This window comes from Chanodichthys erythropterus, chromosome 7 (genome assembly GCF_024489055.1).
Source record: "Chanodichthys erythropterus isolate Z2021 chromosome 7, ASM2448905v1, whole genome shotgun sequence".
In the NCBI taxonomy this organism is placed as follows: Eukaryota; Metazoa; Chordata; class Actinopteri; order Cypriniformes; family Xenocyprididae; genus Chanodichthys; species Chanodichthys erythropterus.
Genome location: NC_090227.1, coordinates 36,823,963 through 36,847,587, shown reverse-complemented (window position 1 = coordinate 36,847,587; position 23,625 = coordinate 36,823,963). Strand labels below are relative to the sequence as shown.

The 23,625-nt window shown below is 37.8% G+C and overlaps 1 protein-coding gene across 15 annotated transcripts in view; it reads right to left on the bottom strand.

Moving 5' to 3' along the window:
• mef2aa (myocyte enhancer factor 2aa) overlaps positions 1–23,625 on the bottom strand; it is a 104,014-nt gene that overhangs the window by 22,255 nt on the left and 58,134 nt on the right. For 10 of the 15 annotated variants that reach the window (XM_067390431.1, XM_067390430.1, XM_067390437.1 and 7 more), the window contains 2 exons: positions 2,795–2,929; positions 477–702 (listed from right to left, as the gene is read on the bottom strand). In XM_067390431.1, coding sequence (XP_067246532.1) covers positions 477–702; positions 2,795–2,929 — 361 coding nt within the window. Of the gene's footprint in view, positions 1–476; positions 703–2,794; positions 2,930–2,994; positions 3,127–23,625 lie in introns of all 15 variants that reach the window. The other 5 variants (XM_067390436.1, XM_067390440.1, XM_067390442.1 and 2 more) reach the window with 2 other exon arrangements.

Sequence of the window (23,625 nt, the reverse complement as noted above, 5' to 3'; positions counted from 1 at the left end):
TTTCATCTATTGTCACAGGAAAATGTTTATGAAACACATTTAAATGTATTCACTATTTGTATATCTGTCTGTCTGTCTCTCACACTAGGGTTGGTGTGGCCCAGTCACAGAGCCCACTGCTGTCAGACCAGCTTAAAGATCAGATGGTATTATTAAAGCCTGCTGTCGTCATGGAGACCACTTCCAGGAGACTACTAATTGATCTCACTTCCGTTCCACTCATGCTAGTGCTGAGAAGGTGTGAAACACAAAGCATCACAAGAAACATATAGATGTCTGTGCATAGCAGCTGGGAAACAACATTACCGCTCTATTATTACAGATCTCCCAATGTGAGACAGAAAAACAACATCTGTATTGAATTTTCAAAGCAGAGCAATAAGACAAAAAACACATCTCCTGATATATATGCCATTACAATACCAGAATCCCATGACGGAGCTATACCTGCCCCACTTTGAGGGAATAGCACTAACCTGCACTGCCTGTGCTGGGGGGCCTCTGTGGGGGCCCGGCAGACACTACGTTTCTGTGCAGGGAACCCTGAGGAGGAGACAGCATGGCACCGTCACTCAGAGAGGCAGTGGCGGCCGACAGGCTCTGGCTGCTCAGAGAGGCCCCGGGGTTGTAGGACATGGCGTTGGGGTTCGTCACTGGCACAGCCACATGCATGGAGAAATTCTGCGGGGGCAAGGCCGTCGGCTGGAAGAGAGACACACACATGGCTTTATGTGAGAGGCATTAAAGACTCTTACATATCTAAATATCCCAGTATCAAAATTGACATTCACACAGATAGTCATATCTCAACAAGTAACGATATAATCATTTAGCCTGGATATTCAGGTAGAATGGCCTTTAATGGTACGCTGCACATATCTTCAGGCCTCTACCAGGAGTGAAAGATGACCCCTGAGCTTTGGTGCTTTTATCATACAATGGAGAAAAACAGGAGATAGATTGCTGGGTGGAAAAATGTAATCTCAGGAGGGAGATCTCCGGATCACCTTGGGCTGTCCAAGAAGCCCGGGATAAGGTGAGAAATACTCCTGGAAAACAATTCTCCTATCGGGAGTCATTTTCACTGTGCTCGGAACACCAATTTTGACCCAGGCTCAATACATAAAACAACATCTTGAGATGAGATATATTACGAAGGCATGCAAATTTGGGAAATATCTTGAAATAGCTCTCCAGTCAAGTATGGCTATAGCCAGCACTGCACTTGGCTGTTTTGATGAAACAAAAACAAATAAAACACACAAAAACACAATATACTTGGATTTTAAAATCAATCTCCATACATTTTTTGAAAGGGAAAAAAAGAGGTAAAATTAGTACAATTAATCATATGACAGCAACAGTGGCATCTTAATCAAATCAACAGGCAGTGCATTGCTGACTATCCATAGAGTTATCCAGAGTGAGTGTGAGCAGGGACAGTGTGAGGCCACTCAATTCACTTAATAGTGCAGCGAGCCAGTTAGTGAGAATATTAGTATGTTAATGACACAAAAAAAAAAAAAAGAAACTCGAACTTTGTTCATGTCCATTCGGTGCAGTGAAAATAATCGTCTGACACCCTCTATCAGGTGCAGAATGTTATGTCATCACCCAATAAGATCACTATTGTCTCAATTTTAAACAAAAAAAATTGCCTTATGACTAAAAACCCCCACATTTATGTATTACTAGATTTAACTTAAAAAAAGGTTCAGCTATTTGATTGTGCTGGGATTCTGGGTTCTGGAAGGACTAAAGAAATTGTTCAGGGAGATGAACAAACAAACCCAGGTGTTGCCACCCACCGGAAAAGTGAGACAAAAAGAAATCAGTTCTAATGAGTGGAGGAGAAATGGTGAGATAGCTCCATCTTTATACAATGGCAAATCTTCTCCATCACATGACCTGGACAGAGCACAGCACTGAGAGAAAAGATTCAATTTCCAGATCTATTGGGGAGAGTGCTGGGAAGAACACATCAATTACCTCAACCAATGAATCTGTCAGTATTCTAGCCAGTAGGTGGACATCAAGGCAATCTCTCCGAAAAAAAATACCACAAATACATCACACTTGCAATGAACCTTGTTCGTTTGTTTGTTTTTTGCAGTATTTCAGGTTACTAATCAAATAAGCACATTTGTGGTGTTGGGTTTTTTTATTATTAAACTTTTCACTTAAAGGGATAGTTCACCCGAAAATGAAAAAATTGTCATCAATTTTGTCATCTCAAGTGGTTCCAAATCTATATGAGTTTCTTTCTTCTGTTGAACACAAAAGAAGATATTTTAAAAAATGTGGGTAACCTGACAGGTGATGGCACCCATTGACTTCCATGGTAAGAAAAAAAATACTAATGGGTGCCATCAAATGTCTGGTTACCAGCATTCTTTAAAATATCTTCTTTTGTGTTCAACAGAAGAAAGAAACTCATAAAGGTTTGGAACAACATGAGGGTGAGTAAATTTTTGGGTGAATTATCCTTTTAAATGTACTGTATGTATAGTATTTAAAAAGTGTTTCTTATTATTTTAGAAATGTATCAAAAAAGAGGGAAAAAGGTTTAATATCTCCAAACAATGTGATCTTATTAGGGTGAGAGAAAAAGCTGCAAAATTAATGAGAAAAAAGTGCACTTCCAATGGACAAAAAAAAAAAAAAAAAAGATTATGCTTTAAAAAAAAGGTCCTTAAGTGCTGACAGTGGTTGCAGGGTGAGGCAATGAAAAAAAGGGGGGAGGGGGAGTATCCTTTCTGCCACAAAGCCAAGCAAAAACGTTGCATTTACTTACGATTTTATGATTTCGCATCATATTATCAAACTCTTCATTAATTTTTTTATATTTTTCTTCTGTGTGAGGGGTGAGGACATATGAGGCGTCAGGATCCGGGCTATCACAGCCTCTGTGTTCTTTCTTGTTAAGCGCCTGTAGTAAACATCAACATAAAAAGAGGGATCAACACAAAAAGGCAGGGAGGAAGCAGTACTTACACCACAGCGCTTGTACATTAAATCACTCTCTTCGTTTAGTTTGCCGAAACGATCGTCCATGAGGGGACTGTGACCGAAACAGTCATCTGGATCAGGACTGGCACAGTCATTATGGCCTTTGTTTCTTAATTTCTGAAAATGAAATTAGAAAATTCACACATACATAGACATATGTAAACCCAAACAGCTGTTATCGTTGGGTTCATTTAAACAATTGATTGGTTAGTAATTATGATAATTAACTACTTAAATAATTTAAGGCAGAACATTTTGATAAAATCCATAATTCACAGAATTTATTAAAGAAATACAGTCATTGAACTTTGCGACAATTGCATGCTGCTTAGTGAACACAGAAGAGCTGTGCTCAGGATGTTGAAATTGCACTGGTAACAGTTCAATGGATAATTTGGCAAATACATTAAGAGCTAATACGCTGATGGTTGCACCATGCCTATTGCATTAGCCCTCGGGGAGGAAATTGAATTGTCACTCCTTATCCCTTCCCTTAAAAACATTAGGCTGGGGAAAAACCAAATCGTCTTTTCTTTCTTTGCGTTTCTCTCCCTCTCTCCTCTATGCTCTCTTTCTTGGGAACATACATTTCCCTCAGCATGTGTGTGTCGCGATGCATATTTCATTATCTTTCAGTTATCATAAGCCACCCAGCTGGAAGACACATACACATAAGAGGATCCCACAGTGCAGCGCTTTAGAAGCTCTCTCTCTGTAATTCAGCACACCTGTCACTCAAAGGAGCCTATCAGAGTGAATGCAATGTACAAATTGAACGGATTATCATATCCGGTCACTAACATTTATTTAGGTGTGGAGAGGACTGATTATTTTAAGAGAAAAGTGCAATGGGCACAGCACAGCACCTGATGTAACATTAGCCATTTTTACCTTGAAGGAGAGGAAGCTTTTTAGTAGTTTTTAATAAATACTCATCTGTATTTTCTATTGGTTCTATTGGTTACATGTTACTTAAGGACAGTATAATGCATTTTAATATCTATTCATAGCTGGTCCTTGAAATAGTGTAATGCATTAAAATGTATCATCTCTATAAAACTATATAATTAAATGTAATTTAATGAAATATAATTTATGGAAAAAGAAGATAATGCATTGCAATTACAGTATATGGAATTGCAGTACATTTTGATGAAATGCATAATTCACAGAATTTAATAAAGAAATACAGTTATTGAACTTTGCTACAATTGCATTAAAATGCGTCATCACAATACATAATTTAACATACCATCATGCATTACAGCCTTTAAATGTAAAAGCAATAATAGGTAAACATTGTATTGTAGCCTGTTATAAGTATGTATAAAGAATAACGATAATGACAATTTATAAAATATACACAATTTCATGCACCTTTCTGAATTATAGTTAGTTTGGAAAATATTATTGTAATATTGCATAGCGTATTTGTGTAAATAAAAAATATATAATTAAATGTAAATTAATAATTTAATGAAATATCATTTATGGAAAGAGATGATAATGCATTGCAATTGCAGTATATGGTATATTACGATTAACTTTATAATTCACAATACTCTGTATATCGTGTTTAAGAACACTTATTTTTCAAACTCTCCATAACCCATCAGACCAGCTGCATTAAGATGACAGCAAAGGTTGCTAAAAAGGGAAATCTTCATTTGATGCCCTGATGTGTTTCTTAGTTCCTAGATAAATCTCCTGCAATAAGACTACCTCAGGGTGGTTTGGTAGCAGAGGTCATATGTTCTTTCAGATGAAAAAGTCATGTTTTGAAGGAAGTGAAGCCCCTACACTAACAAGACCCTTAGTCTCTGTATCTATCACGATGTGTGTGAGAGTGTGGAGTAGGTACGTGTGTGGGTGTGTGTGAGAGTGCCTTTAGAGCGCAGCTGCTGTCCTCTGGTATTTCTGTGACTGTAGAGCGAGATCTTTGTTGATCCTTATCTGCTTTATCTAACAACACGTGCAACCGAGCTCAGCACTGTCTGAAGTCAAACATCACAACGCATTCATACACATGCACAGGAACAATCGATACATGTACATAATGTGCACTGCTCTGCGATGTCTAAGCAAAACACAAAACGCAAGTGGTATACTGCTTACAGCTACAGATATATGGCTTTTCTGGGACCATCTGTAACCATAAAGCCATTTAGTGTGGTGCCGAAGGTGGCTCTCGCTCTCTCTTCCCGGGTCATTTCCTGTTTACAGGGCCCTATGTGGCTCTCTGAAACACTGTGTTTACCAGTGAAACTATGCACTTTCTCCCCCAGAGTGCCACAGATTCCATCAGGACCTGCAAATTATAGTCCCAACCTGCTCATTATGTGGCAAGTGCTGTGGCTAGAGCTGGGCAGCGAGGTCTGTGTGAGCAGGGCAGGGCCGCTGACTTCCACAGTAACCCTAGGGACACACCCGTCCGCTGGGGCCTGAGTTTGCAGGGAGGGGCCCCTGTGGAAATCTTGGCCGCCAGGCCAGCCTCCTCATGGGCAAACAGTGCTGATGAGCACAACAACATTTCCAAACAAGGAATGTGATGGAACTACATTATATTAGTTCATTAAGTTCATATAGTAGACATTAATCAGGGTAGATGCCATATTAAATTTTATACGGATGAAAGACTTACAGTTTTTACAAAGGCATGCACTGTATGAAGGTCTTAGATCAAATATTTATTAAAAAAAAAAAAAAATTCAAAACTGTTTTATGGAGTTTTTGTCTACTAAAAGTCTTTTGGAAAAAAAAGTTTCATCAGCTGAACAACTGGCAAGTTGTTAAACAACCGTACAATCCATTGAACATGCAATACTTCTGTCCCTCACAGCCTCACAGTGGTGTAAAGTATTTGAGTAAATGTAATTAGTTACCATTCCTACGTTTCTTTTTGGCTACTTTGTAGTTTTACTGTATCAAAAATATTAGCAACTTTTACTGTCTATTTAACTACATTTTTGAATAAGTAAATATACTTTTTACACATTACATTTTTCATGGCACCTAACTTTTTCTGCAGCAGTTTCTGCTATAAAGAAGAGATATCGCCATCTAAGGGCATTGAAGATACAATATCTTGTACGTTTTGCCTTTACTCACCCAAACTTGTCAACAAGGCTACTTTACGTGAAAGTGAGTGCATTAGCAGGTAGTTGCTTAATCGCAGGTGTTTGATTTATGAGATGAGGACATGACTGCAGCCGTTAATGAGGCCAAAACCAACACATTTTACTTACTTTTACTAAAATTATTTTATTTATCTGCTAAACTGACGAGACCTTTTTGAAAGATATTGGTTTACTTATGGCCTTTTTGTGCACCTGAGCTTTTGAGACTTGAGAGTTTTTAGACTTTCAAGAGGCTGTCGTGTCGACCTTGATGTATTGCAATTTTGTGGTGTTCAGTTTTATTTTGATTTTAGAAAATGAACGTGATTGCTCTTCTCGCAAATCAAATGTCTCTCAGGTGTTGAAGACTAGTCCATCTTTGAGCCTAGATTTAGTATGAGTAAAATACTTAAGTACTGTTAAAATCAGATACTTTAAGACTTTTACTCAAGTTGGATTGGAATTGGTGACTTGAAACTTGTAATGGAGTCATTTTCGCTACAAGGAATCTGTACTTTTACTCAAGTATGGTTTTCAGGTACTCTTTACACCTCTGCAGCCTCTTTTTCATTTCTTGTCAAAAAGAACTGACTAAGGTCTATTGTACATCCAATCAAATAAAGCATATTAAATTAGTTGTTCATTTTAGTTCGGTACACACTGCATAGAATTTTTGTAAATGCAGTTGTCACTACCTCAAATTTTGGAGAGTTATTTCAGTTGTAGAATGTGGTGTCCCTCCCATAAACTGAACTCTGTGTGTACAGAATAGGATTAAGCACTAAACGGTAAACTGACATCCGAATTTAGCTGCAGTGTGTACGTGAGTCGCAATCATGCACAGTTTGACAAAAAGAAGCAACACAATTGTACTAGTACGGCCTTTGTCTTACAAAAGAGTTAACATTTGCACATTCCCAGACTGCACTATGCCCCCAAGTGCTTTAAAGTCTGAAGGACCGGGATGACACGCTGGTAAGCCCTTCTTAAATGGCTTGGCATGTTTTGGGTGTCCCACAGACACTGCCCGCAGCTCTAGTAAATGGATCACTAAATCAGCACATGTCCAAACAGGTGTCCCTCTCCCCCAACACCTGTCAGCCCCTTCACCTCACGATGCAGCCAATCAGCAGCCTCTGCACGTCAGCATGGCCATAGAAGGGCACATCATGCCTTGCGATCAAAATCTGTCAGTGCTGCATTACAGTAGATAAAAGACGCTGCCAATGAGCGATGCAAGTGAATCCATTACATACAAACACAGATGGGGGCATGAGGTTGATCACGAGTTTGATTGATCTGGATCATTTGCATTCTTAATTACACCTTTAAGTGTATGGCTGCCATGATCTCTCATCAACAGGCCAAAGTGGCGACTGCATGCACCATCCTTCCAACCTTCACAAAAAAAATTGTTTGTAAAGACAGCACCAGATGAGATGATGGCAGCCATCTAGTCAACATTTTTCTGGTTAATAAAGATTTGCTTTGTGCATCTGAACAAACATTTTCTTAATTTAATGTTCTAATATAGTCTAATATGGTAACTTTTGCCAGGGGAAAACAGTCATATTGTTATCAGAGTTTAGAGATGGCTGGCTCAGTCAGTGTGCATGTGTGTGAGACTGGATTGTGAGTGTGTGAAAGAGGGAGAGTGGGCAGTGCTGGCGTAAGCAGTTCTGGAGAGGGAGCTGAAAACTCATATTGTGTAATCTGTTCAGCATGTCCCGCATGGCTCAGAGACAGGACACTGGGACAGCTGCCAATATTTGTGCCAAAATTATTATTTCTTTAATAGAACTCTCGCTAGATCTGTATTGATAAAACTTTGGCAATCAGCACAAAAAAAACGAGACTGACGTAAAGCCAGCACGACATAACTACGTAGTGAGTATATTTGAGTGTTTGTGTGTATGTGTATGAGATAAAAGGATAACTGAATAACGAAAGAGAGGGAAAGAGAGACATACTTAGAAACCAAATATTTAGAAAAGCCTTCTTCTATAACACACAACTTCCCTCTCTCAAACACTCCCTCACAAGCCACTGGAAAGATTACTGGAAAGAGAAATGCTGTGAATCACATACAACAACTTGCATAAGAAAGCAGAATTGGAATTATGTTTAACAACAAAAAAAAAAGACATGATTTGCAAGAAATGTCAAACAGGAGAAGGTGTTTACCGCTAGGGATGCTCCAATATTAAAATTCATAAAGCCATAAAGGTTATGTAAACTCATTTTTATGGTTTAAAGCACATGCACTCTTAAAGAGAAAGTGCTCTCGTAGGGTTATATGTCTAGGCTGTAAACTAAGTTGACACATATAAGTTAGTATGAGATGATTGCAAAGTAATCTGAATCTAAAATAAGAGGAAACCAAATTTCTAACAAGAAAATATCCGATATATTGAAAAAAATAAAAATAAAAATACAAAAAAAAAAAAAAAACGAATTTTACTTGATGATCAACATGCACACACGTTTGTTGGGTGTTTTAAGGGGAATTTCCATAGACATTATGCTTTTTATACTCTACAAACTTTATAGTCTATCCTGTAATCCTACCGCTAAACAAAACCCTCACAGAAAACTTTTTGCATTTTTAAATTTTCAAAGAACATCATTTAATATAATTTATCATTTAAAAATGTCCCTACACAGTCAAAGATTTATGGTACTGCCATCATTGTGGGGACATTTTATCTTCATAACATATAACATATTCACACATACACATACTCATTCATTTTAATATATTTATTTCAAACACATTTCTTTTGAAGTTTGAATATTGTCTAAAAATCACAGAGCTGACTATAAAAATGTAAATAAATATCTTTGCATCTTTGAATAAGCTTCCTTCATTACTACTCTACATTAAATCGTTTACAATATACCTTGAAAAACCACTTCACTAATACACCCATTTTGTCAATGGTCTTTTGTATTTGACTTATTCATGTGCTGCACATGGATAAAAGGAAGTTTAAAATATAGACAGAAATTGTAGGCCTAGCATTCAAAATAAAGCAGAACCACAAGAAAAACTGAAGAAAGAAGAAGAAAGAATGGAGTATGATTATAGAGTGCGAGCTGTGTAATGGGTGGAGTGAGGGTGGAGAGCTTATCCTCCATTTCTGATTAAATCATACAGTATGGTGGTGACGCAGCTGTGTGGAGAAGAGACTGGAACAGAGGTTGCGTTAGACTTTCGTCAAAATGACAGACATGGTCGTAAAAATTCTGTCAATCTATTAATAAAGGTCATTTTAATTTTCATTGTTTAATGATAATAAGCTTTTGTTTTCATTCACATTTTCATTTTTAATAGCATATAGTATAGATTATGCATTTATTTATTTTACGAAGAGAACAGATGAACAGAGACTGTGCATCACTTTTCATGTTCAAAGCAGCTGAATGTCAGTTGTTTTTTCCCAGCAGAGACAGCGGAGGCCACTAAAATATGACCTTTTGTGCCTGAGCAGGCAAATATGAACAACACAATATATTACAAAATAATATTCTGATTAGAATATAAGCAAAACTTAAAAAATGAACTGAACTAAACTCAATCTACGCTCTGTATCTGCCTGAACTCAAGTCTTCTTCCTAGTCTGCATCGACTTAAAGGGTTCCCTTTTACAAGATGTAAAATAAGTTTCTGGTGTCCCCAGAATGTGTCTGTGAAGTTTCAGCTCAAAAATACCCCACAGATCATTTATTATATATCAAATTTGTCCCTATTGGGGGACAAAACATGCAGTTTTTTGTGTGTCTCTTTAAATGCAAATTAACTGCTGCTTCCGGCCTGCTTTCCAGAAGAGGTGGAAAATTAAAAACTTACATTTCGGTTGTTCAACAACAACAAAGCTGGAGATTGAGGATTGTCAGTAACGGTGTTCAGCTTTACATTGTTCAAACCGGAGTCGGACACTGATGGAGAGACTCAGGAAGAAGTTACAACTTTTAGAATGCAACTGGATGTTTCTGAATGGTTAGTGGAAACATTTATGTAGTTGCTGTGGAGTTGATTCAACTCATCGACTAGCATGTGCCGTTATGTTGATCTTTTGTGCAAATCCATCATTGAATTGACCCTCGTTTGTTAAGCAGTCTGGCGTAAAATGGTGGCATGGCAACAACACTCTACAACAACAACTCTTTCTCTTCTCTACAGCAGCCCAACATGGTCTCACTCCCTTTGTTGTGTGTTCCCGGGGACAGGGTTTATGTAAATTCTGGGGTTTGTGATGTCAAAAACCAGGGAAGAAGCTTGTTTTAGTCTCTACCAGCTGTTTAGCGATTAAAAAACGATTTCTGTAAAAGAAAATATCTCCCTTTGCATTGAACTTTGAGCGTCGTAACTTTGCAGATGTTGTTTATGCTCAAACAGCAACATTACACACTAACTAAAGTTAGAAAAGTGAAATCATAATCAGGGACCCCTTTAAACTGGATGTGTGCCTGAGCGTAATCAAACACATCAAGGGAGACTGATGCAGAGGCAATTGTCATTAGATTTTATGTCTTTGCCTCGCACAGACGACTTCTCAAGCCAATTTTAATTTTGTTCTGGAGGCTGAACCAGCGCTCTGCTGCTACACTGGAGAGCACTCGCCACCAACTGGACAGGGGTGGGGATTACAGTTACAAGTTACAATATAGATCACCCTCAGTGTAAACTGTCAAAATGATGGACGGCCTTCAGATTTTTCAGTCACTGCTAAAAAAAATTCAGTAAATGACAGAAAATATTTGGTTAACATAACTTCTGCAGTAGAGTGAATAAGAGAAAGATGTGGACAGATAAAGATAAAGATAAAGTACTTCTGCTTTAATGTCATGATTTGAGAGTAATCGTATATTGCTGCATTCAAAATGGAGGCACGGTTTCTCTGGGCGACTGGTGTAATCTGTCCTAACCTCATTTCCAGCAGGCATCTCCATATCTTTGGCCCTGCAGAGTCGTCCCTGTAGCAACACTGAGCAGCATGCTAATCCTCATGACATCACCACTGTGTCCAGTGCATTTTGTTTAGCATAATTATCAAAGTGGAGAGTGAGCAGTACCCCTAACAATTTGTGCAGAGAGGAAGTCAAAAGGAAAATCTAAAATATCTTATCTGTTGTGGAATGCTGCCATTATATGACACTGTACACTGCACACACACACAAAAAACTGAAGTTGTAAGTAAAACAAAGATTATTGTAGTATGTTTTACATGAAAATACTAGTTACATTTTTTCCACTTCAAAATTTCACATTTAATTCATGTGTGTTATGTTGTTTTTTTGTAACTGTTTGTGAAATACACTAGCAATTTGTGAGTGAAAATTGTTTCAAAGTAACTCCTACACCATTTTACAGTATAGTCAGCTTTCATCACAATGAACTTGCATTTCTACTTTCTTTGTCCCTCACATGCTCATTGAAGCCTATTCAATCAGAACAACATGATGTAGCAAACCAATAATACCAATAACAGCCCTTATAATTAATGTATATGGTTAGGAAAATAGCTATACTAAGAAATTTCTCAGTGTGCTGCACTTAAGATCTCATTCTATGGGCTATCGAGTCATAAACCAGGATGTGACCTCATGCATGTCCTTCCTGCCTCTGTGCTATTGTCTGAGCGCTCCTCTCAGAGGAAGCTGGACAGCAGGGGCTCATTTTCAGTAAGTGAGTCTGGTTGAACGTTAATAATAATTTCTGCGCAGCTGTTTAGTAAAAAACAATATACTGTGAAATGCAATCTGCCTCCCTGCTAACAAAATCTGCCTCACAATGAGTGCTGCATAAAAACGACTGTCGTTTTTGTGTCTGATGCATCTCTTTCGCCATGTACCATAGTTAATTACTGCTGGTTGACCGCTGAGATTGCTGTTTTTATATGAATACGCCATTTCATATTAGCTCGTAAGAGAGTGTTACACTTCCAGGAGCAATAGTTTCCCACAAAGACAAGCAGATGTTCGCAGACTGTACGCTGGCGGGTTTGATCAAGCTATTAGCAGCCACAGTGAGGGAAAGAACGCTTTCACAATCAAGGGTATTTTGAGACATGAGAGCAGATTGGGAATTGAAACCAAAATTGAGGTGAAGGCATATCAAAGTCATCGCTGAAGTTTCCTTGCAACGATGTTGCTCTCCAGTCCCACTGGCCTAAATAAATGATCTCATCTATTTAACAGTCAAATCTACAGTAAAACTATTATAGTTAATGATGAACAAAGGGAGGAAAGAAGTGGGAGATTTCGATGAGACAAATGATTCGTTTTCCTCATCCTTCCCCATACCCATTTCCTCCCGAAACCCGTTAGTCTTTCTCTTGCTCACTACCTGTCTTTCATTCCCACCCGTCTTGACCCACAGACTGGATCATTAGCCATCAGAGCCCTTGAAACAATAGCCCCCCCCCGAACCCCTCCATTCCTGCTCTCCTCTAAAATATTCATAAGGACAATTAGGAGTTCCGATAAGGCAGAGAGGCGAAAGCAGAGAGGGTAGGTCGTGCCAGCAGGACGTCTGTTCTGTAACACTCTATACCCCTGCCACAGAGTAGGCCTCATCAATCTATGAGAGCGCACCTCTGCTCACGTACCTCGCCTCCTGAAAACCGCCGGCCTTGACCGCGGCCTTGATACTCACATTGTGTGGTATGTTAGGTCAAAGGACGGGGCACAGAGGTGAGGAATTGGCTGGCAAACATATTTAACAAACAACCCTGTGGGCTTGTGGTGGACTGTTTCACATAGGCTTTTATATATGAGGTGGTTGGTGGTTTTGCCTTTTTCAGGTCATCAACTGAGAACAAAATCATTTTCTGGACTCACAAAACACGGTGGTTTCAGGTTGATAAGTCACGCGTAAAAACATCAAGTGTGCTTTGTTTGATTAAAAAGACACTGGATACAGATGCTATAAGCATACCTACAAATGTCTGTAATCCCGATAAGCCCTTAAGTGAAGCGCATAGACTCGTAATGATTGTTTAGGCTGATCTGCAGTACTGCAATGAAACTTTACTTTGACTACACTGTTGTCTTTCGTGGAAAGAAGAAGACAAGCCACCTACACATGACTCAGATAGAGAAAAACTCTGGTTTCCATGAAAAGGGAGGGCATTATGGGAGAGGTTATCACTTTAGTCTTCAGTAAATCGGGTGTTCTGTGCTGTGTTGCTGTCCTAACACTAATTCAAGTGGAAAGGAATAATCAGAGTAGGTGTGTATTTCTTCGTTTTGCCTGCATGCATATAACTTTCCAAATCATTTCTTGTTTTGCAATTGCAAATTAGTTTTGTAAAATTAGGTACATGCAACCTTAACACATTTGAGACTTTTGGGAATGTGTTATACATAAAACTTTCTTTGAAGCCAAATCCGTGGTGAGCCGCCAAGTTTTTATTATGAATCAAAGCATATGTAAAAACCAAACCATAAGCAGTGTCAACTGATTTAAAATCCTTCCTCAGGCAGTCCACATCACCACTGAGATCAATTCAACCCACTCCTGCAAAGAACAAACAATACATCGCTGAAAGTGAAAGAATTTTAATTGAAAGCATAACATCGCCGCATGTGCCAGTTCTTGAACGCTGAATAATAATTTCACCAAACTCTGCACCCTCTACATTAGATATCATGCTGGAGTAAGTAAACATGATCTTTCACATCAGTGCTGAAGTCATTACAGAGGCTATTTGGGCTTACGTCATCTGAGAATAATTCATGGCTGAAATCGGCAAACACGTGCCAGATCGCTGAGCTGGGAACAGTATCTGAGGTAGAGAGAGAAAGAGAGAGAAGGCCCCATTCTTGCTCTTATTGAATTACATTCAATCATGTTTGCCCGTGTCGGAGATGCTTTCCCCCCTCCCGCTGGAGAGTAATCAATAGTCAAAGAGGACACTTCCATTAGCTTTTGTGCCTGCTATCTAGGGACTGGTTCTGATGGTAACCAGGAAAAAGAAGGGAGGGAGGAGAGAGGTTTGTTAAGTTCAAGTAGACTGGGCACTTCATTGTTTCCATTTTTGTGTCCATTACACTTCTATATTCTGAATCTAAGTATTGAAAATGAATGAAAGCCTCTTATTTGAGACCATTGAGAGATTCTAGCACCAATACCATGTAGAGCAAAGTTCTGTTGATTCCAATATCAGACCCGGAAAATTGGTTGTCATGTCCATTTCTCTCAAAACATACAGTATGTTTATAAAATCTTGAGAAATATTATGAGAATCCACGGATGTATCACACAGAAATATATTCTGTTTGTCAGTCAATATGATTTTTTTCCTAGAGGACCTAAAGAACCCATAGAGGAGAGGGCAGGCATGGATATGTCATGGGCACACCTATCAGGACTTAACAGGGCTAAGATCACAAGGGTGAAGACAGCTGCCAGATGTGGCTGCTCTTGTACTCTTTTTCATTCAGCCGTCTGGCTTGTGAAGTTAAAACAAAGCCAGCAAAAGCAGTCAATGGACTACCCATTTATCAATTAAATGCCCATTTATAAAAAGAAAAAGAAAAAAAAAAAAACTAAGAAGAATATTTTACATTTAGTCAAAACGTTTTATGAATGGTTTACTATATATTGAAAAGGCATGGCCATACAACATATAGATCTATCAAAATAACAAGCAACAAATATGAGAATAATTTATTTATTTATTTATTTATAATGTATACATAATCTCATTGCTGGTAAGAAGAACTAATAACGTAATAATTAAATAATTTAATGTGAAGAAAGAATCCAACAGTTTACTGTCCAAATTTAAGTTTTGTTGTAAGTTAATTTTGTTTGACTGGAAGGATGGCTTTATTGATTTCTGTTCATTACACTAAGCTATTAGCAGATTAAACTCAATAATTAGTTCAGTTGATAAACTGGCTTTTAATAAATGGCAGGAGGTCTGATTCAAGGTTGAAATCGTTGAAATCCCAGAACAAGGTTGAGTTTCTCTTAAATTGAATATAACTGTTTCCATATCACGAGTCAAATACCGGTTACTATTGGGCAATCGATATGTGTTTATCAAAGTCGATAATCTCAAAATGGCCAAATATATCATTTGTCTCAGTACCCGTAAACACTTTTCAGTCAGTTCACAAGTTCAGTAGTCACTATATGTAGGCAACTGGTTGTAGGCCAGTACAAGGAAAATATTGTGGGCACCAATTTGCCTAATGTTCCTTGAAAAGCCTAAAAACAGTTTCAGCTATGTGTTTTGGAGGAACTACTGGATTGTAAATAATTACTCCAGCGAGGGGGACAACTACCATACAGATAAATATCAGTTACAGTGAATAAAAAAAATAATAATAGAAAGAATAGAATAGAAAGTCTACCAGTTACTTAAAACATTTATAAAACATGAAGTACAGATTTACTAAACAGTATCGATACGCAGCCGAGAAACAGCGTATTTATCTAGTGAGCTGAGAGTGAAAATGATAGTTCAGAATTAGTCATTCATTTGCGGCGTGCTTCATCCCCCTCTTGTTTCCTCTGTGAATGAGCACCAGGGTTATTTGCTCAGAGTCAGCGCGTCTATGTTCAAGCACTTGAGATTAGAGCCTGCCTCATTAGTCTCATTGGAGACTAATGTTTACCAAAGGCCCACCTCGCTCTGGGCCTTTTGTTGCTTTGTCTTCTTTTTATTTCAGCCTCTTGAAAAAGGCCTGGTTTTTAAATGAAAAATATCAGTTTTGCTAGAAAATGAGAAAGAGAGAAAGAAAAGAAGAAGGGGGGGTGAAAAAGTCGTTCTGACGTCAATGATGCACGACACGTGCTAAAAACAAGAATCTCTTGGCAGTAACCAGGTAACAAGCATCATGCTTAAAGGGAGAAGGGACATTTTCAAAGAGCACAGTGAGAGGGTAAAAGACAGATTCACTTCAGTGTTTTATGTTTATCAATACATACATGAACTCTACCAAAACCAGTCTTCTAAAATGCGCTCTCCTAACTGATGCGTCATAGATAATATGGCCATGTACAGTCCATTTTCCACTTATGTGGTTGCTTGGAAGCATAATGTTTGGCTTGATGTGGCACGCAGCCTTACTTTCAATCTTTTACCATTGTATGTTCCTTATATTCGCTTCCGGGAGAGATACTTTAAGTGAAAGAGGAATATTCTGCTGCCACTGATTCTTGCTGGTTTCTGTTGTGAGGTAAACACCAAACTGTGTTTCCACAGCAACCTGGTCACACTTTACATGGGGGAGAGAGAAAAGAACAACAATTACCACGAATTCAGACCTTGCATCTAGAGAGCTGTCAGAGAGACAGGGTCTTATAAAGTGGCTATCAGAAGAATGAACCAAATGTAGCTCTTTGTTTCAGAAGAGAGAAAATGGCATGTTCCAAAGAGGGGCTGTGCTCTTGTTCTAGACTGAAAGCCCAGAGGAAAGGGAGTCCTTGTCCTATAAAAAAGGGCACTTTGAAAAGCTGCAGGAGGCTTGATTCAACACCATTATTGTTACAGCTCTTAGTGTGGTATATTAAGACAGTGTTTTTTTAACCTGACATGTGTACTTCACTGCAGTAAGAATAGGCCAGTCATTTACAAAATGTGACTTCTTTTTTTACCATTAAAGAGTACCATTTATTTCCATGCATAATACTTTAAATGTATATCTCTCAATCTGAGAACTGTTAGTTGCACAAACTGCAGAAAACTATGCAGAACTAAAATTAAAAATGAAATGTGTTTGCAAGGAACTTTCACACCCACTCTCAATAGCATCCAAAATAAATGTTTTTTGCTCAGAAGTGTCTCTTTTAGAAGTATAATGGAATTCTCAGTTATGTTTCAGTCAAGTATGACCTTCTCAGATGTTTCTCTTAAAATTCTTCATGAGAAATATAAAATAGAAACACACAAAACTAGGTGAAATACAGTAAGAGTGTAGAGATATGAAATGGATGTACTAAGATTATGTGGTCTTGGAAGAATTTGTTGAGAAATTTTTGAGTTCACATTGAAATAACTGAATTCTGATTGCAGACGTTGCTATCTTCTCAGGAAAAAAATCTGAGAGGCAGGAGACTACCGCAATATTATCAATTTATTCTATGTCATGTGAGTGTTTTTTGGGAGAAACAATTTATATATTTGAGATCTTGTCTGTATAATTATCTTCATTTTTGTCTTAAATGTAAACGTTAACATTCTGGTATTTAACATTCCTGACTCTTCTTAATTAGCAGAAATGACAACACTTTCCATCAGAAAATACCACAAATACGTTTACTCAGAGAAGAGGAGTGTTTGTTTTTAGTGTGCAGATTGACAAAACAGGTTACTCAAGCAAGCATTGGTGGAGGTGAACTGTTGCCACAGTTTGGTCATTGATTTACCCTAGTGATAAGAAAACAATTCTACTTGAACTATTTATTAGGTAAACCGCCTGTTTAAGATGAGGTCGAACGTTCCTTATAAAATCTTCATGTACAAGGTCGAATGCAGAAGGCATTTCTTGTCACGAACAGACTGTTATTTTGAAACACTAAGTTACAAAAAATATCTGACAACCCTAAAATGTACCTCCATGTGACTCATAAATAGTGGATGATTTTCTTATGTAAAACTATAGGCTATAACATAATTGCTTCTTCCTGTGAATCATTAAAATAATCTAATCCGTCATTCAAAGAATTTTCCATCAGTTATGACACAATGCTTCCCAGCCATTAACAGAAATTTCTGGCAATCATTGTCACGCGGTAACTGTTAAAATGTAGCGGGCGCTATTACGCATCTTCTGAAAGAGTAAAGAAATTCCGGATCAAAAAACAGGTGAAGAAGAAGCAGAAACAAGTGAAAATAAATTTGCTTGTTTACATATGCACATTTAAAATAACACAACCACAACCAATGATCAAAAAATGCTGGAGATGATGGCTAGGAACTTAAAAAAATAAATAAATGCTGCTGTAAAAAGTGTTAAAGCTTCATTATTCAGGTTGCATGTCTAAAGGATAGGGAAAATAATGACTAAAGAGTCTGACTTTTCAATTATCAACAAGTAGAAAGTACATCAAACCATCCAGAACCTAGAAAACAAACACTCCCTAAATCTCTGCATGAACATGCCAAGGATTATTCTGAAGGATCTACAGCGTACAACTGAGAATGTGTGAAAGCACAAATATAATTTGCCAAAAAAAAGTGACCCAGTTGCAATGAGGGCAAAGATTCTGTGGTCAGATGAGACTGAGATAGAGCATATTAACCAAAATTCACAATGATGTGTGCTGCACCTTCACACCACAAAAAAACCAACAGCGAAGTTTGGTGGTGATACCGTCATGCTATGGAGCTTCTATATGAAAATGATAAGAAAATCAAACAAAAGGCAGACTAATAAAATAAGTCCTCTTTATTCTACACAAAAATTATAGTGTAGGTTTTCAGCTCATTATTAAGAATAATATTGAGAGATACAGCACATATATCAGAATATACTAAAGAAGACACCTTTCCTTTTATGTCAATACTGCTGACATTTTCGTTTGACTTAATAAGCACTTTAATATGAAATCTTCTCGATGTGAGAGTAAGCGGCATAACAGAAAAAATATAAAAATATAAAAAAGAGGGAGGGAAAGAAAGAGAGTGGCAGCAGATGAGACATTAAAGAGTGAGCAGTGGGAATTGAGAAGAGAGAAATGGAGATCACTGAAATGAAGTGATATGTTACAGATCATAAGGGAAATTAGACCAGATTTAATAAGTAGTTTATCAAAACAGTGTGAAAATCAGAAGAGAACTGACAGCTGCTAAAAAGGGACAATGAAGATAACGAAAAAGATTAACTAATAAAAAAAAAAAAGTGCAAATTTGATTTCACTGAATGAAAAGATAATGTCAAAACTTTTTTGGAAGACCTGAGAATTTAATATTTTATTTTATATTTTTATAAATGCTATGGAGCTGCTGATAAAAAAAAAAGTTAAATTAATGCAATCATTCATGAATGTCTTTCAGGAAAAACTGAGGACACTGTCTTTGTTGTTTAAAGAGGATCCCAGGATGAGTCAAGCAGTGTAACTGACCATGCATCCCCCTTCAGCCTTTTCAAATGTCAAACATGGCTTTAGCAGATCACACAGTCAATCTGGCCCCTGGCCAGCCCAAAGTCAAGCCACTAAGTTAAGCGCTTGCCAATTAAAATGCAATCTTTTCTTGCGTGTTGTCATCTGTGCATATCAAGCGCAAATTAAGCCCCTGACCCCTTTTACATTAATCCTCGCAGACTAGGTTAATAGTCCAGAACCGTAGGGGTCGTCTGCCCCGCTAGAGCGTGAGGTGAGTGGCGTCATTGTGCGAGTGAGTGATCCTTTAGTGCATTGCCTGCCAAAACCTCAAGGAAGGACTCAGATGCCCCTGCTTTCAGCAGGAACTCTCAAAGTAACTTCATTTACTTGACAGTGCTGAAACAATGACATAATCAAATTAAAAAGATGGACTAGGTCAAAACGAAATAAATTATGGTTGTCTTTCCAATAGTATCAAATGATAACATCCTGACAACAAGAGAGCAGGAAGAGCTCTGTTAAGTCTGGTGTCCCCACATATAGTAAGGCAGGGCAAATGTGATTGGAAGAACACTCAGGCCTGAATATGGTGCCTGTTAGCAGGGCTCTATTATCTGGATATGTCACCGTTAAAGATACCAGCACTCCAGCCCTGATCTGTCTCTGAAACAGCCCAGACATGCCCCTCTGAGGCACACTGCCACTAATGTTTGGAAAATGAGCTTAGCAGCTAAGTCTTAATCAACAGGGCCATATAAATAATACTTCCATTAGACTGCCACCTAAGCCTGCTAAGAGAGGGATGAATTTGTCATTTTCATGGTATTAACAACACATACTGAGAGACAACTGAGTCCTCTCTTCATTAGAGCAGGCTAAAATGGTGACCTTTTTTATTCATTTTAAATTGTAATAAGATTTCAAGCATTTCAATTAGGGATGCACTGATCAGATTTTTGGAGGCTGATAGTGTTACCAATTTAAACAAACAATTACTGGCCAATACCGATATTTGGCGCTTACTCTGTTATTTTTGTCATTAAAATAGACAGTGTTTTGATCATGATTTAAATCAGCAAAGTTAAAAAAAACAAAAAAAAAACACATGCATTAAGTTAAACTAGCTAGTTTATAGCTGCATCATCAAATCATTTCTAATGAACATGGATTACATTCAGCAGGCCAACATAAATATATAAATACAACAGAACAAAAATACATATGAAATAAGCAGTGCTTTTTAGGTAGGTACATAAATGTAAAATAACAGCATATTCTTCACTGTATTAATTAAATCCATGTATTATTACTACATTTAGATGTAGCTAAAATCTACTAAACAGTAATATATTTCTGTCACAATTACTTCAAGCTAAACTGAACTTTTATTTTGACAGGAAATCATAAGGCCCTATGCATATCAATCCTTATGAAAGTTATTTTGTCAAGAATAGTGAGCGATTTTTTTGTCTTTTGTTGTTTGATTAACATAAAAATGCACACAGCAGAAATTATAGATTATGGATTAATCTTGGATTATGCAACAAACTTTATACAATTTAGCGCCTTCACGCATTTAATTAATAAACCATCGGTTTGTTATATTGGCCATTTTCATGTTATAGCCGATATGCCTATGGTTGTGAATTGATCAAAAATCGTCCGATACATCAGTGCATCTCTAATTTTTAAATATTTTTTTGTATTTTTGATTAGATAAATGCAGCCTTGGTGAGCATAAGAGACCTCTTTCAAAAATCTTACCCACCACAAACCTCTGAATGGTAGTATAGCTGCTAATTTTTAAAATGAGACAAAGAGGCTGATTCACGGTATAAATGGCCAAATTCATTGTAATGAAATTACACATCTATGGCCATCAAGGGCAATGAATGGTGGATCCACAAACTATAGACAAGGGACTTTTCCCAACAGTCTAGTTTTCTTTGAAAATGCCATGATTTCAATTTCTCTTGTCAAAGTCAATTTTACATCTGTGTTGCTTAAAGCGTAAGCATGACTTAAATCATTCCATCACTATCAATTTAGTCTAATCAAATCTAAAGAGCATATTTTAATAGGCAGACTTAAGGGATTTAGACTGAAGCATTCATCGCCATCTCTCACTTCTCGCACTGTTGCTTTTCTTTCTTTCCGCAACTCTCCTTCCATCCTCACATCAGCAGGAGGAGGATAATTGATCAATCACGCTAATTGAACAGTCTGGCCAGCTAGCTCACAGAAGCAGATGTGCCAATTTGCATTCATTAAGGCAGAGTCGGGTCTTAATCACCGCACAAGCTTTGATTGACAGCACAAACAATTCAATGCAAACCTCCAAACAAAACAGTAAAATTCAGCTCAGCAGCTATAAAAATAAATGCAATTATCTTGTAAAGTTTGCATATTTACAGAAAAACTTCACAAGTCTTATAGGAGGCATTGTAGCACTCGTACCAAAGCGCTCTGATAAAATGACGATTGATTTAACAGCTTTGGCAACATTACTGATATAGCACAGAGTTGTGTGTTGTGGTGAATGTCCCAAAAATCCCCAGACCCAGTGACATCAGCCGTCCCCTCTTGCCCCCCTCCCTCCCTTCAACCAGAGTGATGAATAAAAGTCCCTTATCGAAAATATCTCCCTCCCCCAGTCCCACAGCATAGCCTCATTTCCTTCCTCTTTTCCCCAGACACCGGCTCCTTACTACATCCATATCCAGAGCCAATAGAAACTGTGAGCGAGCTCTTGTTACGAGCTCAAGTGCTTCTGTACTACATGAATATGCATAGCATAGCTAATACAGTTGCATGGCTGTTTGGAGGCGCTCACATGCCGTTCACAGCTTCAAAGGTTCAGATGAAAAGCAGAGTGACTGCTTTTTGTCCCGTGCTTGTGGTAAAACAATGGTGTTATTCACATGGAACAAAACAGAAATCTCATGCAGAAAAGACAGAAGAAGGGCTGACATTTGGGAATGGTCAAGATTTACATATCCTGCGATTCTCGATTATGCCTTTTCCAGGAAATAATTCTCAAAAGAATTTCTCGAGACTAACTAAGTTGGCAATTTTCAAAAATTCTGTTGTGAAAATCAAGTTTTTAATGTTGTTTATATATCTGTTTTTAATACACTTTAAGACAAACCATGTGCAAATTCATAAGTCAACACCATTTCTGAGTATTTTCTTCTTAAAACTCCAGTGAAAAAAAATCATCACAAACTACCTTGTAACCAATCACGTCAACGTGCTGGCGGGCTTTAGCATATCATTAACAGCGAACTAGCAGGGGAGTCTCAAGAAAAGCCAGGTTATCCCAGTATATTTTTCTGTTGATATGAATAGTGTAGATTTAGCAATATGGTGGGTGTATGATAACGATGTTATGATGAACTATATGGCTTTCTCCACTGACGTTCTGAGTTGTTAAAGCATTTGTAAGGATACTGATTGTTAGAAGGCAGCTGTCTGACTCTGACATGACACGACAGGAACATGGTTTGTGTAACATTAGCAACACGTTATTAGCTGTTTGATAACATAGTCAAGCAAAAGGCTGATCATACTAATTACTGTTATGTGTCTGATGTTGTAAAGAGCGATACCATTGTGCAGCGTTTACCTCAGTAAGTTGAGCGAGTTCATCTCTGAGCTGCCGTGAGTGGAGGCGGGGCTAATTTGCATATTCATTAATCTGCGTATATTAAATGAGGCAAGGGTTTAGAGTTACATTCAAGCTATTTTAAGGCATGCAGAATTTTTTTCACAGGAAAAAAAAAACAAAAAAACGTTTAAATATGCCATTTTGGTGATCAAAGATGAGTTTTAAGGGATAAAAATATTGACCACAGGGGGACTTTAAAGGGATAGTTCACCCAAAATTAAAAATTTTGTCATCATTTGCTCACCCTCAAGTTGTTCCAAACCTAAAAGAAATTACAGGTTTGGAACAACTTTAGCGTGAGTAAATGATGACAGAATGTTCATTTTTGGGTGAACTATCCCTTTAAAGTCCCCCTGTAGTCTTTGTTGATATGTTACAGTGGTATTGTCTACTGTACTGGTCGGCCTTTGAATATTTCTTCAGGAAAAAAAAAAAAAAAGCATTTGCTTTTTAAAACCACACACAACAATGCAAGCCTCTTACGGAGGCCTAAAACATTTGCCTGAATCATTCCCTGATTTGCTTACTATTTGAGCCAGGTAAATGACACCTCAGACAACAACCAGAGTATTGCAAAAGGTCAGCTGGCCGTTCACGGTTATTTGCAACATGGTGAGAGTGGTGGAAAAAAGTCTTACATGTAAATCTCAAAGCAAACATACAGCCTGCCATGTGAATGTAAGTCTGCAGCCTAAACACTTCTCCCAGCATTCAATAGAATGGCTGTTAGCAGAGATCACTAATGTGTTCAAACCATGATAATTTGGACT